At 31.7% G+C, this 17,653-nt stretch overlaps 1 protein-coding gene across 11 annotated transcripts in view; it reads left to right on the top strand.

Moving 5' to 3' along the window:
* Positions 1-17,653, top strand: part of LOC145241503 (short transient receptor potential channel 7-like) — a 979,843-nt gene that overhangs the window by 818,108 nt on the left and 144,082 nt on the right. For all 11 annotated transcript variants that reach the window (XM_080104523.1, XM_080104524.1, XM_080104526.1 and 8 more), the window contains 2 exons: positions 9,713-9,880; positions 10,773-11,034. In XM_080104523.1, the coding sequence (XP_079960649.1) occupies positions 9,713-9,880; positions 10,773-11,034 (430 nt within the window). The remainder of the gene's footprint in view (positions 1-9,712; positions 9,881-10,772; positions 11,035-17,653) is intronic.

Raw genomic sequence — 17,653 nt, 5'->3', positions numbered from 1 at the left:
GGGGGGGGCTATAGTCTATTTAAAAAAAAACAATATCTCCTTCAAGAACGATCATAAAATGTGTTTTCAATCGATATTTATTCAATAAGGGATCAGTTTTCCTACCTAGCGAAAGGGGACGAGTTTTCCCGAGACGAGTTTTCCGGAGACGAGTTTTCCCGAGACGAGTTTTCCCGGGACGAGTTTTCCGGGCACCGTTCCAAAGTCTACCAGTTCTGGGGAAGAAACTACTGGAGTAGAAGGCTTTCTTATATTTAGGGATCTCTACTGTGTAGGAGTGGGATTTAGCTGCTTGTTGGGGTTTTCAGGTGAATTTACGTCAAAGGAGTACAAGTGCTTGTAGTTCGTCAGAGCATTCACCATTAAAATACTTGGGACATAGGGGCCATCAGGTTGATGACTTTCTTTTGAACCTGTTCAGTAGTGAGAGACTAATAGCAGATGCACCAGCCCAAATGTGAATATACTTTATACATGGACGAATGGTGGCCTTATAGAGGTACAGTATACTTGCAGACGTGAGTAGCTTTCTAGCGGCCTTGGCAATGCTCTCAATGTATCTTTTCCAATTCATGTTCCCTGTGAATGTTAGGCCGAGGAGTTTAAAGGAAGTACTTTTAGATGTTTCTTTGGCCATTGCTATTAGTGGTAGAGAATGTTTCTTGTAATTATTGAAGGAAACAAGCTTAGTCTTGGCAGCATTAAATGGGACTATCCATTTTTTCCCCATACCACTACATGTTGAAGTTCTTCCTCTAGTGTTTCTGCTGTTTATTCATTTGTTTTCCCCTCATACCTGTTATAGAGCGTAGTGTCATCAGCAAATATACCTATCTCAGAGACAATTTTATCAGGGACGTCATTTATGAATATTGGAAATAATAAAGTTCCAAGAATAAACCCATGAGGTCCTCCCGCATTTATATCATATTGTTTAGATGTACGACTGTTGAAGACAACCTGGATTCTTCTCTTACTTATGAAGAATTTAATTATGTTAAGTATTCTCCTAGTGATACCATATTATCTGATTTTCCTGAGAAGACCATCGTGCCATACCCTGTCAAAAAAGATATATCAAGGGCTACTGCTCTACCCTCGCTTGGAATGGTATATATATTCAGAGATTACAGTAAGGGTATCTGCTGTGGAACAGGCTTGCCTAAATCCATATTGTTGGTCGGTCAGAAGTTAAGCAGCTGTTAGGGGAGGTATTAAAGCTTTATTAATTATGGACTCAAATATTTTGACGAAAAGCGGGAGGAGACTAATAGGGCGATAATTTGATGGGTCATTTCCTTCGTCAGAATTCTTAAAAATTGATACCACAAAAGCAGTTTTCCAGCAGTCGGGAAAGAAATATTCGTTAAGGCATTTGTTGTAAAGTTTGGAGAGGACTGGAGGAACGTCAGCAAAGCATTTTTTTTAACTGCACAGCCGGGATGAGATTGGGTCCACATGCTTTTGAGGTGTCTAGGATTTTTTATGATATCATGCACCTGAGAAGTGGTGATTTGCAGATCATCTAGTGTGGCGTCTGTCCACAAAGGAAAGTCAGGAAGGGAGTGGTGATCTTGGTCCAATGTGGAGTTTGAGGCAAACAACGTCATGATTGTTTGATAGTGGAGAGAATTTTTGCTTGTCCATTATTTTCTACACTATTGTAGATTTTCCAAAAATCATGGGTTCCTAATTTCTGTGCTTCGATGCGTTTTCTGGTGGTTTTAGTATATTCTCTCTTAGTTGTCGCTATTTCTCTCTAACAATTACTTCTAGCTTTTATAAACTTCTGTATGTTTAAACTGGACTTATGTCGTTAAATCTGCAGTACGCATGCTCTCTTTGAGCAATGGCAGCTGCACGAGTAGAAGTACACCATTGGGGAGAGTGGAGTTTACTATAGAATTTCCACATGAGAACAGGTGCTTCAATTGCCGTTTTGAACCATTCAGTAGTCTCATTTGTGCTCATTTTTTCCTGGGAAGACTATCGTGCCTAACCCTGTCAAAAGCTTTAGATATATCAAGGGCTACCGCTCTACCCGCCCTTGCTTTGTCCAGTGAATGCGATATACTTTCAGAGATTACAGTTAAGATATCTACTGTGGAACAGGCTTTCTAAATCCATATTGTTGGTCGGTCAGAAGTTTAGCAGCTGTTAGGTGATGGATTAGAGCTTGATTAATTAAAGACTCAAATATTTTTACGAAAAGCGGGAGGAGATTCTAAGGGCGATAATTTAATGGGTCATTTCTTTCGCCAGAATTCTTGAAAACTGATACCACAGAAGCAGTTTTCCAGCAGTCGGGAAAGAAATATTCGTTAAGGCATTTGTTGTAAAGTTTGGAGAGAATTGGAGGAAACTCGGCAGAGTATTTTTTAACTGCACAGCCGGGATGAGATTGGGTCCACATGCTTTTGAAGTGTCAAGGTTTTAAATATTAAATTACCAAAGAGAGAAGTTTAAAATATATTTGTAGTCATCGACATACAGTACTATTTCGTCGCATAACAACTCATCAGTGCCGCTAGACTAGCATCTCTCCCAAATCGAGGATTGAACCTAGAACCATTCTGTTGAAAGTCGGCAGTTCTAGTCACGGGGGCAGTATCCGCAAATAACCTCGACAAATGTCCATATTATTTTTAAACTACCATAAAATTATTTAGAATAAGGAATAAATTGTATAATTATTTAGAATGGGGAATAAATTGTTCAATTATTTAGAATGGGAAAATTATTGTTTAATTATTTAGAATAAGAAATGAATTATTTAATTATTTAGAATAAGAAATGAATTGTTTAATTATTTAAAAATGGGAAATGAATTGTTTAAGTATTTAGAATAAGAAATGAATTGTTTAATTATTTAGAATAAGAAATGAATTGTTAAATTATTTAGAATGGGTGTTTAATTATTTAGAATAGGAAATAAATTGTTTAATTATTTAGAATTGAAATGAATTGTTAAATTATTTAAAATGGAAAAAACTGTTTAATTATTTAGAATGGGAAATAAATTGTTTAATAATTTAGAATGGGAAATGAATTGTTTAATTATTTAGAATGGTAAGGGAACTGTTTAATTATTTAGAATGGGAAAGGAATGATTTAATTTATATGGTTGAGAAATAAATTGTCTAGTTATTAAGAATGGAAAATTAATTGTTTAATTATGTAGAATAGCTAATGAAATGTTTAATTATTAACTTAATTATTAAAATGTGAAATGTACGTTAAGCAATTTAGAATGGGAACTGAGTTGTTTCATTATTTAGAATGGGAAATGAATTGTTTAATTCTGGATTTGTGTAAGTAGAGAATCCAAGCCAATTACTGTGGTGGACATTTACATTACCAAACACATGTACTTGTGCGCTAGTAACGAGGGATAGTGCTGTATCTATGCTGTCAGAGAGCTTGTTTATTAGAGTACAGTCCTGGGTTGATGGAGGGAGGTAGAGAAAATCTAGGTAGCTAATATATTATGTTGCATGTTAAGTCTAAAGCACATAAAGGCCTGGTCGTATGATTCTAGTTTTGTTTCTCTAGTCAAGCGGGGGGGGGGGTCGAATATAGACTCCAAGTCCGTGCATAATCTGTCTGTATTTTTATGACGGATAAAGATATCCAGAGATAAAAATGTGAAAAGAATTGTTTAATAATTTAGATTAGGGAATGAACTGTTTGATTATTTCTAATGGAGAAATAAACTGTTTAATTATTTAGAATGGGAAGTGAACTGTTTAATTATTTAGAATGGGTAATGAATTACTTAATTATTTAGAATAGAAAATTACCTTTTTCATGATTTAGAATAAGAAATAAATTGTTTAATTATTTAAAATATGACATGAATTATTTAATTATTATGACTGGGATATGAATTGTTTAATTATTTAAAGTGGGAAATAAATTGTTTAAGTATTTAGAATGCGAAATGAATGATTTAATTATTTAGAATGGGAACTGAACTTTTTAAATATTTAGAATTGCAAACGAACTGTTTAATTATTTAGAATAGGAAATTAATTGTTTAATTATTTAGAATGGCAAATGAATTGTTTAATTATTTAGAAACGAAATAACTTGTTTAATTATTTAGAACGCGAAATGAACTGTTTCATTGTTTAGAATGGGAAATGGACTGCTTAATTATTTAGAATGGGAAATGAACTGTTTATTTATTTAGAATGGGAAGTGAATTGTTTAATTATTTAGAATGTGAAATGAATCGTTACATTATTAAGAATGAGAAATTAAGTGTTTAATTATTTAGAATAGGAAATTACCCGTTTCGTGATTTAGAATAAGAAATAAATTGTAAAATTATTTAGAATAAGAAAATTAATTATTTAATTATTTAGAATAGGAAATGAACTGTTTAATTATTTAGAATAAGAAATAAATTGTTTAAGTATTTAGAATAGGAAATGAATTGTTTAATTGTCTAGAATGGGAAATAAACTGTTTAATTATTTAGAATGAGAAAGGAACTGTTTAATTATTTAGAATGGAAAATGAAGTGTTTTATTATTTACAATAGGAAATTAATTGTTTAATTATTTTCAATGGGAAATAAGTGTTTTATTATTTAGAATGGGAAATGGATTGTTTAATTCTGGATTTGTGTAAGTAGAGAACTCAAGCCAATTACTGTATTAGATATTGACGTTACCAAATACATGTACTTGTGCTCGAGTATCGAGGGAGAGGGCTTTATCTATGCTGTCAGAGAGTTTTTTTATTACGGTACAGCCCTGGGTTGAGGGGGGGGGCGGTCGAGACAATATAGGTAGCTAATATTGTGTTCATGTAAAGTCTAAAGCACATAAAGGCATGGCCGTCTGATTCTAGTTTTGTTTACCAGTCAAGGGGAGTGTGTTTCGAATATAGACTCCAAGTTCGGGCATGTCTGTCTCTGTTATTACGGCAGAGTGAAAGATAAGCAGAGATAACCATGTGAAAAGAATTGTTTAATAATTTAGAATTGGAAATGAACTGTGGAATTATTTTGAATTGCAAATGAATTGTTTAATTATTTAGAATGGTAAATGAAGTGTTTAATTATTAAGAATGGGAAATGAATTGTTTAATTATTGAGAATGGGAAATAAATTGCTAAATTATTTCGTAATGGGAAATTAATTGCTTAATTATTTAGAATAGGTAATACACTGTTCAATTATTTAGGATGAGAAATGAATTGTTTAATTATTTAGAATGTGAAAAGAATTTTTTTATTGTTTGGAATGGGAAATAAAGTGCTTTATTATTTAGAATGAGAAATTAATATTTAATAACTTAGAATGGGAAAATAATTGTTTAATTATTTTAAATGGGAAATGTACTGTTTAATTATCTAGAATGGGATATGAATTGTTTAATTATTTCGAGTGGGAAATTAATTGCTAAAATATTTAGAATGGAAATACGCTGTTTAATTATTTATAATGGGAAATAAATTGTATAATTATTTAGAATGGGAAGTGAAATGTTAAATTATGTAGAATGAGAAATGATTTGTTTAGTGATTTAGAATGGAAAATGAACTGTTTAATTATTTAGCATGGGAAATGGCTGTTTAATAATTTAGACTGGGAAATAAATTATTTAACATGTGAAATAATTTTTTAATTATTAAGAATGAAAAATGAAGGGTTTATTTATTTAGAATGATAACTGAATTGTTTAATTATTTAGAATGGAAAATAAACTGTTTAGAATAAGAAATGAAGTGTTAAATTATTTATAATGGGAAATAAATTGTTTAATTGTTTAGAATGGGAACTGAACTGCTTAATCATTTGGAATGGGAAATGAATTGTTTAATTATTTTAATGGGAAATGAACTGTTTTATTATTTAGAATTTGAAATGAATTGTTTAATTATTTAGAATGGAAAATGAATTGTTTATTATTTAGAATGGGAATGAACTGTTAAATAATTTGAATGGGAAATGAACTGTTTAATAATTTAGAATGGGAAAGGAACTGTTTCATTATTTCGAAATAATTTTTTATTTATAATGAGAAATGAATTGTAAAATTATTTAGAATGTCAACTGAATTGTTTAATTATTTTGAATAGAAAATGAATTGTTAAATCATTTAGAATGTCAACTGAATTGTTAAATTATGTATAATTGAAAATGAATTGTTAAATTATTTAGAATGGAAAATGAACTCTTTAATCATTTAGAATAAGAAATGATTTGTTTAATTATTTAGAATTAGAAATGAACACTTCATTTATTTGAATGCGAAATGAATTGTTCAGTTGCTTAGAATGGGAAATGGACTGTTTCATTATTTAGAATGTTAAATGAGCTGTTTAGCTATTTTGAATTCAAAATAAATAATTTGGTATTTAAATAGGAAATTAATTGTTTAATTATTTAGAATGAGAAATGAACTGTTTAATTATTTAGATTGGAAAATGAATTATTATATTATTTAGAACAGGAAATGAATTTTTTAATTATTTTCAATGGGAAGTAAGTATTTTATTATTTAGAATAGGAAATGAAGTGTTTCATTATTTAGAATGGGAAATGAATTGTTTAATTCTGGATTCGTATAAGTAGAGAATCCAAGCCAATTACTCCAAGCAATTGTTAGACATTGACGTTACCAAATACATGTACTTGTGCGCTAGTATCGTGATATAGTGCTGTATCTATGCTGTCAGAGAGTTTTTTTATTAGGGGGGGTACAGTCCTGGGTTGAGGGAGGAGGTATAAAAAATATATGTTGTTAATGTTATGTTGCATGTTAACCCTAAAGCACATAAAAGCCTGTGCATCTGATTCTAGTTTTGTTTCTCTAATCAAGGGGAGGGTGTTTCGAATATAGACTCCAAGTGTCGGACATAAGTCTGCCTGCGTTCTTACGGCAGAGTGAGAGATAACCGGATATAACCATGTGAAAAGAATTGTTTAATAATTTAGAAGTGGAAATAAACTGTATAATTATTTAGATTGGCAAATTAACTTGTTTAATTATTTAGAATGGGAAGTAAATTGTTTAATTATTTAGAATGGGAAAGGAATTGTATAATTATTTAGAATTGGAAATGTTCTCTTAAATTATTTAGAATGGGAAATGAATTGCTTAATTATTTAGAATGGGAAATAAATTATTTAATTATATAGAATCGGACATAAATTGTTTACTTTTTTAGAAGGTGAAAAGAACTGTTTAATTATTTAGAATGTGAAATGAACTGTTTAATTATTTAGAATGGGAAATGAACTGTTTAATTATTTAGAATGTGAAATGAACTGTTTAATTATTAAGAATGGGAAATGAATTGTTAAATTATTTAAAATGGGAAATAAAATGGTTCATTATTTAGAACGGGAAATTCATTGTTTAATTAATTCGAACGGGAAATGAATTGTTTAATTATTTAAAATGGGAAATAAATTGTTTAATTATTTAGAATGGGAAATCAATTGTTTATTATTTAAAATGTGAAATAAATTATTTAATTATTTAGAATGGGAAGTAAATTACTTTATTATTTAGAATGGGAAATGAATTGTTTAATTATTTACAATTGGAAATGAATTGTTTAATTATTTAGAATTGGAAATGATTTGTTTAATTATTTAGAATGTTAAATGAATTGCTTTATTATTTAGAATGGGAAATGAATTGTTTAATTATTTACAATTGGAAATGAATTGTTTAATTATTTAGAATTGGAAATGAACTGTTTAATTATTTAGAATGTTAAATGAATTGTTTTATTATTTAGAATGGGAAATGAATTGTTTAATTATTTAGAAAAGTTGCGTTGTTGGAAATACAGGATATAAGGTATTTTGTTAATAAAAGAAGTGAGTCGATTTTTTTTATTTTTCTTCTATTTCCTAGCGACAGATTCTACAACGCGTTGGTCCGTTAAAATGTAATAACACTTTTAAAAATGGTGTATAACATTATATGAAAAATTCTAACACGATCAATCAAAAGTAAAAGCTAGAAAGAGAAATAAGTCATTTTAAATTGAATTGTCTACCTTAAAATGAAAAATGTCTACCTTAAAATGTGTAACGAATAAAAATGTAAAAACTAAAACGACTTCACTGCATCTCGAGCAACGCCGGCGAATATACATTAAAATATATCTTTCTTTTTAATTTTTTCTGGTTTTACACAAATAGCCTCCGCTGTCAAATGTATTTTATATAAATAACTAAATTGACATCTATAGCAATCATAAATAATAATAATAAACTATAGCTGATTCCATGGTAAATATATAGCTGTAAGGAATTGTCGTGGGACGAGATGTATTATTTTTACCTACTAAATTATTGATGCATCCATTGAATATTAATGATTGCTCGAATGACCCTGTAACTCTTAGTCCATTTACTGAATTAGTTCTGTATTCTGGCTTCGTATAAAGTTTTAGTTTGCTTCGACGTGAGTGGCTGAAAAGTTTGTTTATCATCTTTTATTGGTTTCAATTCTCCTTGTCAGTCTTGGAACCATAAAGACTCATTCCCTTTAACTAGAATTATAATTTATAGTTAAATAAAATTATTTTGACTAGCACAATTTGAATATCAAAGACGATAATGAAAAATATATTTTAAATGCAACTCTTGCTAAAAATGATAGTAAATGACAGAAATTTTAATGAATAGAAAAAATGAAATGTACTGATAGCATTAAACACTATCTTTATACAATTCTTTTATTAGCATCTTAAATGAATTTATCTTTTTGTAAAGGTTGGCATTATTTCGACTATCGGCGTAATACGATGCAATAATTCTTTGAAATGAAGGCAGAGATGATCTCATTCAGGTGGACTAAAAAACCTTTGTTTTTTGCTTTTCAAAATAAGTAGTAATACATACACTTGTTTATTAATTATTTATTAAATTATGGATATTAATAAATATTTGTATATATTTTGAAGAACAAATACATTGAAAAATATTTCAAGATTAGTTAATCTCTTATTTTGTTGAATTTTTTCAGTCAAGGGTAAAGATAAGTTTTTATTTAAAACCAAATTTCTTTCATTTTGCTTGTTCTTGTCGATCGGACAATTTTGAGTAGCATTTTCAGCACTATCTGCGTAGATTAAATAGAAATATCTTCAGAATGGATATATCTTCACTATGGATCTTGTTTGTTTTTTTATTTATTGGGTAGAGTCATTTTTGTTTATTTAAATGAGTATATTTTAAATGTTTCTTCTAAAAGATAAAAATGAATTTCTTTGTCTATGTTTCGGAATATTTTGGAGGATAATTAATTTGAATTATTTTAATTATTCGTACTAACATTCACATTTTGGTTTTTATTTTCATAACGTTTCGGTCGATACGAATTCCGATCATCTTCAGGTACATCTTATTTATCTCGAGATTCTTTATAATAAACTAAGTGACCGATACAGAGATTCGAACTCTATTGTGTTACAAAATAAAATGCAGTACTAGTATTTGTTATTGGTTGTTCTTAACATATTTTTGATATGATTATAGTATGATTATGATATGATTCTAACATGATTCTGACATGATTCTAATGTGATTATGATATTATTCTAACATGATTCTGACATGATTCTAATGTGATTATGATATGATTCTAACATGATTCTGACATGATTCTAATGTGATTATGATATGATTCTAACTTAGTTCTGACATGATTCTGAATTGCTTGTTCATTTTATTTTCAAGTTTGTGGCACATCCCAACTGTCAGCAACACATGACGAGTATTTGGTATGGATCTGAAATGGGATTCCTTCAGTCTTTAAATTGGTGGCGGAAACTCATCTTTGGAATTATTTATATTCCTTTTGTGCCGTTCTTTTGTGCAGCTTACATCATCGCTCCAAACAGTAAGGTGGGTAGAACGTTTATGTTACTTTTTGACTGATGCGTACTTCGACTTTTTCCATGTGTGTTATGGCATAGGTAAAGAGATACTCGTATTTAAAAGCAAAATTATCTGTCATTTGGGCATAACACTACATTAAACCGCTTGATAACGACGAAAAATATAACTTTTAGACGCACATTTTATGCCAGAAAGATTTCTACTCTAATAATTTCTTTCCTCAAACTGATTTGGATTTCTGTCCCTCTTCATTGTTTTCCTGGGTGTGATAACATACATAAACTGAAATATAATGTGAAAAAACATCTAGCTGTCAACTCTCACTTAGCATACCCTGTAAATCCAGCCCCTTATTTACAGTGACTCCTTACGCCTCAATAACAATCTGCTTTTTTTTTTGGGGGGGGGGTGAATATATATATATATATATATATATATATATATATATATATATAATTCTACAAACCCTTATCCTCAGGTGGCTTTTAGCTTCCATACGTTGCGACCTATTGACTCATGGACTAATTTTACTGTACTACTTGCACATACGATTGTACACAACTACGTAACTTTGATAAAGAGGTGATGCTTCAAAATATTTGAATTCCACCAGTGTATACTTTATAAATCGAGCGAATAATTAGTAAACAACAAAAAAAAATACACACATACCGTAGTTTGTTTTACAGTCATTTTTCGTTTGTTTTTTTTTTTCTTGCTTTTTTGTTTGTTTGTTTGTTTTTTGTTTCTTTTTCTTTGTTCAGTTTTCCCGGTGCCACATCTTCCCGCATTTTTACAGCCTTTCAAAATATAAACAGTTTTTATTGCAGATGTTTCATTTGAATATTATCGGTAAGCTTTTTGTAAATCTGTTTTCCTTTTTTTCATCTATTTGCAGGCGAGCGCTGTCATGAGATGTCCGGTGATCAAATTTGTTACTCATACAGCTTCTCACATCTGTTTCCTCATCTTGCTGGCAGCAGCGACGTTCCGACTTACGGAGAATGCAGTCCACATAAGTACCACAGATGAACTGAACTCAATTCAACATATGAACATGCCCCACCAGGAGCGGACACACAGTTTACTTAAAGAAACCCTACGACCGGCAAACACTCTGCTCACCCATGTACAGATATGTATTGTATTTTGGATACTAGGTCAGTTGAAGCTTCTTCTTTGCTATGAATTAGGCACCGCCAAAACTGAGGGGTGGGTGGGGGCAGATAAGTACTTTTTGACGGACCGTCTTTTTAAAAATCTACCAAAAATCAGGTAATTATCCAATCAATAGGAAATTTTCAGCGATTATTAAGAGAAGAATGAACTTTATAACAGTGCACTTATTTTTCATAAACAATATTTATATATATATATTTTTTTTTTTTTGCTTACAAACCCCCCTTGTTTTGAGGGGGTTCCAAATATGCTTAAAATAATCATCTGAAACTGACCAAAACATATTGTGTTGTTGTAAGGGACGGGATTATAGATTTAAAAAAAAACAAAAAGCAAACTTGTTTGCATACCTTATTTTGACGTCTGAATATCAGAACTTCGATTGTGTTTAATTATCCCGCTTCTGAGTTTTTAAGTGTGAAATTCGGTGATTATATTAAGTAAAATAATTAATTTAAGTTAAGCAAAAAAAAAAAAATTTTTTTATATCTATACGAAAAAAGCCATTTTAAAATTTTGGATAAATAAATTAACAATTTCTTTTTAGTGAGCCGAATAATGCATGACCATTATTAAACAGGGCATACTTTGAAGAATCGATACAAAAAAAAATTTCGATAAATATTGTGCCCTTTGTGTTAAAAATATCATTATTTTTTCGATCAAGTTTGGAAACGTTTGCCGCCTTTCGACTACGGTGGACCAAACGCGCTAAAATAATTTTTTTATTCTGCTTTAAATTGCTCCCTCCCCATTTTGGAGAGCCTAGCCCCCACACACATACACATTAAAAACCAAACCCATACAAATGGTCACCCATCTGGTACTGGCCAGCCTCAGCGTTAATAATACATTGAAATTTTCGTCACTGAAAAATAAGTTTTTTTTGGCCTGTTTGGTCTTCCGTAGTTTGCTTTTTATCAAGTACAAATGTAAACAGTAATCAAATCGACTCGAAGTAACTAGTTGTGTATATGAATAAGTGGAATTATTTGAAATCCAGGTACTTATATTATAATATTTTTGCATATTCTCATAGAAAATCGCCCTAAATCTTAGTTAGACAAGAAATAAACAAATCAATTCTTTAAAAAAACTTTTTTTTTTTAACTATTTATATACGTTTTTTGTGCAAAACAAAAAAACGCCAATTGTTAACTTTTGGGGAAAATTTAAAATTTAATTTAAAATAGTAGAAAAAGTTTTACATTATTCTGCTTTCTATATAATAAAATTCATGGTTTTATCTTTCTGGAAAAAAAAGTTACTCAGAAATAATGGATTTTAATAAATGTAATTTCGTTTTAAAAAACAACAACAACTTGATTTTTCGGCCATTTTTGGCGGTGCCTGCTACGAATCAAATAAATTAAGTAAAAAAATGGATTTCTAATCGTTTAATTGTGGCATCTGCCCAATTTCACATGCTTACGGCTCATCTCCTCACTTCTTTCCTTTTTTATAAAGTTAGCATCATCAGTTTGGTGTACTGATCCGTACATAATAATTGTTTTTTTTAGTTCTGTGAGCCAAATTCCCGAGTTCTTCTTTTGTTTAGTTTATAAAGCGTGCTGAGTATCTTAAAAGAAAAAAAGCGTTCATTTCTTTCATTACTTTTCTGTTTAATAATTTGAATACGTTTTCCAATTTTTTGAGGTGTTGTTTTTATCATCTCATCTTTTTTTTCACTCATCTGCTGTTGTACACTTCACTCATTTGCTGCTGTACACTTCACTCATTTGCTGCTGTACACTTCACTCATTTGCTGTTGTACACTTCACTCATTTGCTGCTGTACACTTCACTCATTTGCTGTTGTACACTTCACTCATTTGGTGTTGTACACTTCACTCATTTGCTGCTGTACACTTCACTAATTTAATGCTGTACACTTCACTCATTTGCTGCTGTACACGTCACTCATTTGCTGCTGTACACTTCACTAATTTGCTGTTGTACACTCCACTCATTTGGTGCTGTACACTTCACTCATTTGCTGCTGTACACTTCACTCATTTGCTGCTGTACACTTCACTCATTTGGTGTTGTACACTTCACTCATTTGCTGCTGTACACTTCACTCATTTGCTGTTGTACACTCCACTCATTTGCTGCTGTACACTTCACTCATTTGCTGCTGTACACTTCACTCATTTGCTGTTGTACACTCCACTCATTTGCTGCTGTACACGTCACTCATTTGCTGTTGTACAGTTCACTCATTTGCTGTTGTACACTCCACTCATTTGCTGTTGTACACTTCACTCATTTGCTGTTGTACAGTTCACTCATTTGCTGTTGTACACTCCACTCATTTGCTGTTGTACAGTTCACTCATTTGCTGTTGTACACTTCACTCATTTGCTGCTGTACATTTCACTCATTTGCTGCTGTACACTTCACTCATTTGCTGTTGTACACTCCACTCATTTGCTGTTGTACACTTCACTCATTTGCTGTTGTACAGTTCACTCATTTGCTGTTGTACACTTCACTCATTCGCTGCTGTACACTTCACTCATTTGCTGCTGTACACTTCACTCATTTGCTGTTGTACACTCCACTCATTTGCTGTTGTACACTTCACTCATTTGCTGTTGTACAGTTCACTCATTTGCTGTTGTACAGTTCACTCATTTGCTGTTGTACAGTTCACTCATTTGCTGTTGTACACTTCACTCATTTGCTGTTGTACACTTCACTCATTTGCTGTTGTACAGTTCACTCATTTGCTGTTGTACACTTCACTCATTTGCTGTTGTACACTTCACTCATTTGGTGTTGTACACTTCACTCATTTGCTGTTGTACAGTTCACTCATTTGCTGTTGTACAGTTCACTCATTTGCTGTTGTACACTTCACTCATTTGCTGTTGTACAGTTCACTCATTTGCTGTTGTACAGTTCACTCATTTGCTGTTGTACAGTTCACTCATTTGCTGTTGTACACTTCACTCATTTGCTGTTGTACACTTCACTCATTTGCTGTTGTACAGTTCACTCATTTGCTGTTGTACACTTCACTCATTTGCTGTTGTACACTTCACTCATTTGGTGTTGTACACTTCACTCATTTGCTGTTGTACACTTCACTCATTTGGTGTTGTACACTTCACTCATTTGCTGCTGTACATTTCACTCATTTGGTGTTGTACACTCCACTCATTTGCTGTTGTACAGTTCACTCATTTGCTGCTGTACACTTCACTCATTTGGTGTTGTACACTTCACTCATTTGCTGTTGTACACTCCACTCATTTGCTGTTGTACAGTTCACTCATTTGCTGCTGTACACTTCACTCATTTGCTGTTGTACACTTCACTCATTTGCTGTTGTACACTTCACTCATTTGCTGTTGTACACTTCACTCATTTGGTGTTGTACACTTCACTCATTTGCTGCTGTACACTTCACTCATTTGGTGTTGTACACTTCACTCATTTGCTGTTGTACACTCCACTCATTTGGTGTTGTACACTTCACTCATTTGGTGTTGTACACTTCACTCATTTGCTGTTGTACACTTCACTCATTTGGTGTTGTTCACTTCACTCATTTGCTGTTGTACACTTCACTCATTTGGTGTTGTACACTTCACTCATTTGCTGCTGTACACTTCACTCATTTGGTGTTGTACACTCCACTCATTTGCTGTTGTACACTTCACTCATTTGGTGTTGTACACTTCACTCATTTGCTGTTGTACACTCCACTCATTTGCTGTTGTACAGTTCACTCATTTGCTGCTGTACACTTCACTCATTTGGTGTTGTACACTTCACTCATTTGCTGCTGTACACTTCACTTATTTGGTGTTGTACACTTCACTCATTTGCTGTTGTACACTCCACTCATTTGCTGTTGTACACTTCACTCATTTGGTGTTGTACACTCCACTCATTTGCTGCTGTACACTTCACTCATTTGCTGTTGTACACTCCACTCATTTGCTGTTGTACACTTCACTCATTTGCTGTTGTACACTCCACTCATTTGCTGCTGTACACTTCACTCATTTGCCGTTGTACACTTCACTCATTTGCTGCTGTACATTTCACTCATTTGGTGTTGTACACTTCACTCATTTGCTGTTGTACACTTCACTCATTTGGTGTTGTACACTTCACTCATTTGCTGCTGTACACTTCACTCATTTGGTGTTGTACACTTTACTCATTTGCTGTTGTACACTCCACTCATTTGCTGTTGTACAGTTCACTCATTTGGTGTTGTACACTTCACTCATTTGCTGTTGTACACTTCACTCATTTGGTGTTGTACACTTCACTCATTTGGTGTTGTACACTTCACTCATTTGCTGTTGTACACTTCACTCATTTGGAGTTGTACACTTCACTCATTTGCTGCTGTACACTTCACTCATTTGGTGTTGTACACTTCACTCATTTGCTGTTGTACACTTCACTCATTTGCTGTTGTACAGTTCACTCATTTGCTGCTGTACACTTCACTCATTTGCTGTTGTACACTTCACTCATTTGCTGTTGTACACTTCACTCATTTGCTGTTGTACACTTCACTCATTTGCTGTTGTACACTTCACTCATTTGCTGTTGTACACTTCACTCATTTGCTGTTGTACATTCAAAGATGCCAAAGTATTTGTCGTAACACTTCCATTGAGTTATTTCGTTATGTCTAGCTTAGATAACATTGCATTCAATTTAATTTACATCAAAAACTGAACCCACAATTAAACATTTAAAAGTCTTTTTTTTTTAGTTTTTTCTTATTTAAAAAGATGAAACAACTTTTCTTTAATTTTCACCAACATATGTAATTCTTCTAAAACAAAATTATCTGTCTGAGTAAATATCTACAAAATATTAATTAAAAACATCATCTATACTTTGGAGTGAGGGACCACTTACGTATATAGATTTAATATAAAATTACCCCCCACTTTATGACTAGAAAGTGTTAATGATATCACACTTACGAGTAAATATTTCAGAGAAAATTCTCTCAGTATCCAAATCCGTTTTTACATATTTTTTTGTTTTTGTTTTTTAAAGAAACATTTTTGTCTTTTCTTTCTTTACTTAGTTTGAATTCTGTAAAACAAACGCGCACGTGCGCGCAAAAAGAAATTTCGTTGGGAGGAGAGGGATGAATCACTTATTAGTTTTGATTGGCAATCACCTAAAGTTGATGTTTTGAGAAAAAAAAACATACAAGTTCCTATTGTCTTAGTTAGTATCGAAAGAGTAGTCCATCCAATTAAAATGTTCTTTATTTAATGAAATGACTTCCAACACGTAAATTCCATGTAAAAGAATTGCTAACATCATCATCAACAACAACGACAGCATCATCAACAACAACTTATTTAAGAAGCGGAATCATGTAAAACGTGTCGATAATTTCTATGAAATATTTTTTCACAAGATTTCTATAACTTTCTGTTTGAATTTAATTTTGTTTAAAACAGAATTTGGCATTGATTTTATTAAGCAAATGCCTTGCCAGTTATACACGTTAACTTTTTTTAACTAATGTGTCACCGCTTATTAAGTCTAAAAGCGGCTCGAGAATAGAGATTAATGAGATGGTTAATTTGTTAATCGAATGATGAGGAGATTGGAAATAATGAATGAAATGAACAACATTTCTTTATTGATAGTTTATGGTAAGCATTTGTAGACATTGGACTTGAAGGCAATCATCTTATGGTGTGCAAGAAAGCACTTCAGTGCCTATATATATATATATATATATATATATATATATATATATATATATATATATATATATATATATATTAGTGTTACACAGATAAAAAGTTTTTGTAATGAAATTATGTCGATGGAAATTTCGCTTGATGCCATGAACACAGTAAAAGAAGTCAAAATTATTTTCAATTTTCATAAGTGAATGTTTTACACGGGGGAACATCAGATTGGAGTTCAATCAAACATCTTCCAAAAAAATAACGAGAAAGCAGAGAAAGACTAGCAACTAAGAGTATCATTCAATGAGCACTGTGTATGGTTCAAATTCAAGTAAACGTCTATTAAATGATGTTACCGGACGTAACGAAATTATAATGGCACAATTGAATGTATTATGTTATATAAATGACATAAAGTTAAATGCTGTGGAAAATGTTTGGAAATAGACGTCCTGTTAATCTAGTATTAAATGCGAGTTAATTAACGTTCGATTCCTGAATGCTTTTTTCACAGAAAATACAAGCTAAAATATTCCTCTTTTGGGAGGGGAGAAGGGTTTAAGTTATGTTTTGAAAAATCCATTTTAGTCATTTAATTAATCGTATTTGCGCTTTGAACTTTAGTGCCGATTATTTTCCATCCTTAGTAAGTCGCACTCTCTTTATCATCTTAAAATTCTAGAAACTATATATATTAAGACTCTGAGACCTTCTCTTCGCAAACAAAAAGTGAATCTCTTAGGGCTTAATCTAGTTTCTATTTAATAATTAATTCATCCCCCCTTTTTTTTTATATACATATATTCCCCCCCTACTTTTTCATCTCCGATTCATTGTTCACCCCCCCCCCGCCTTTTCTTTTTAAAACGTAATTAAGTTCGATTTTAGCTCTGTTGAGCGAGCTTCGA

The sequence above is a fragment of the Euprymna scolopes genome, chromosome 20 (assembly GCF_053919585.1).
Source record: "Euprymna scolopes isolate OS-2025 chromosome 20, ASM5391958v1, whole genome shotgun sequence".
Lineage (NCBI taxonomy): Eukaryota > Metazoa > Mollusca > Cephalopoda > Sepiida > Sepiolidae > Euprymna > Euprymna scolopes.
The sequence above is the reverse complement of the archived record's forward strand: the minus strand, read 5'-3'. Positions and strand labels throughout refer to the sequence as shown.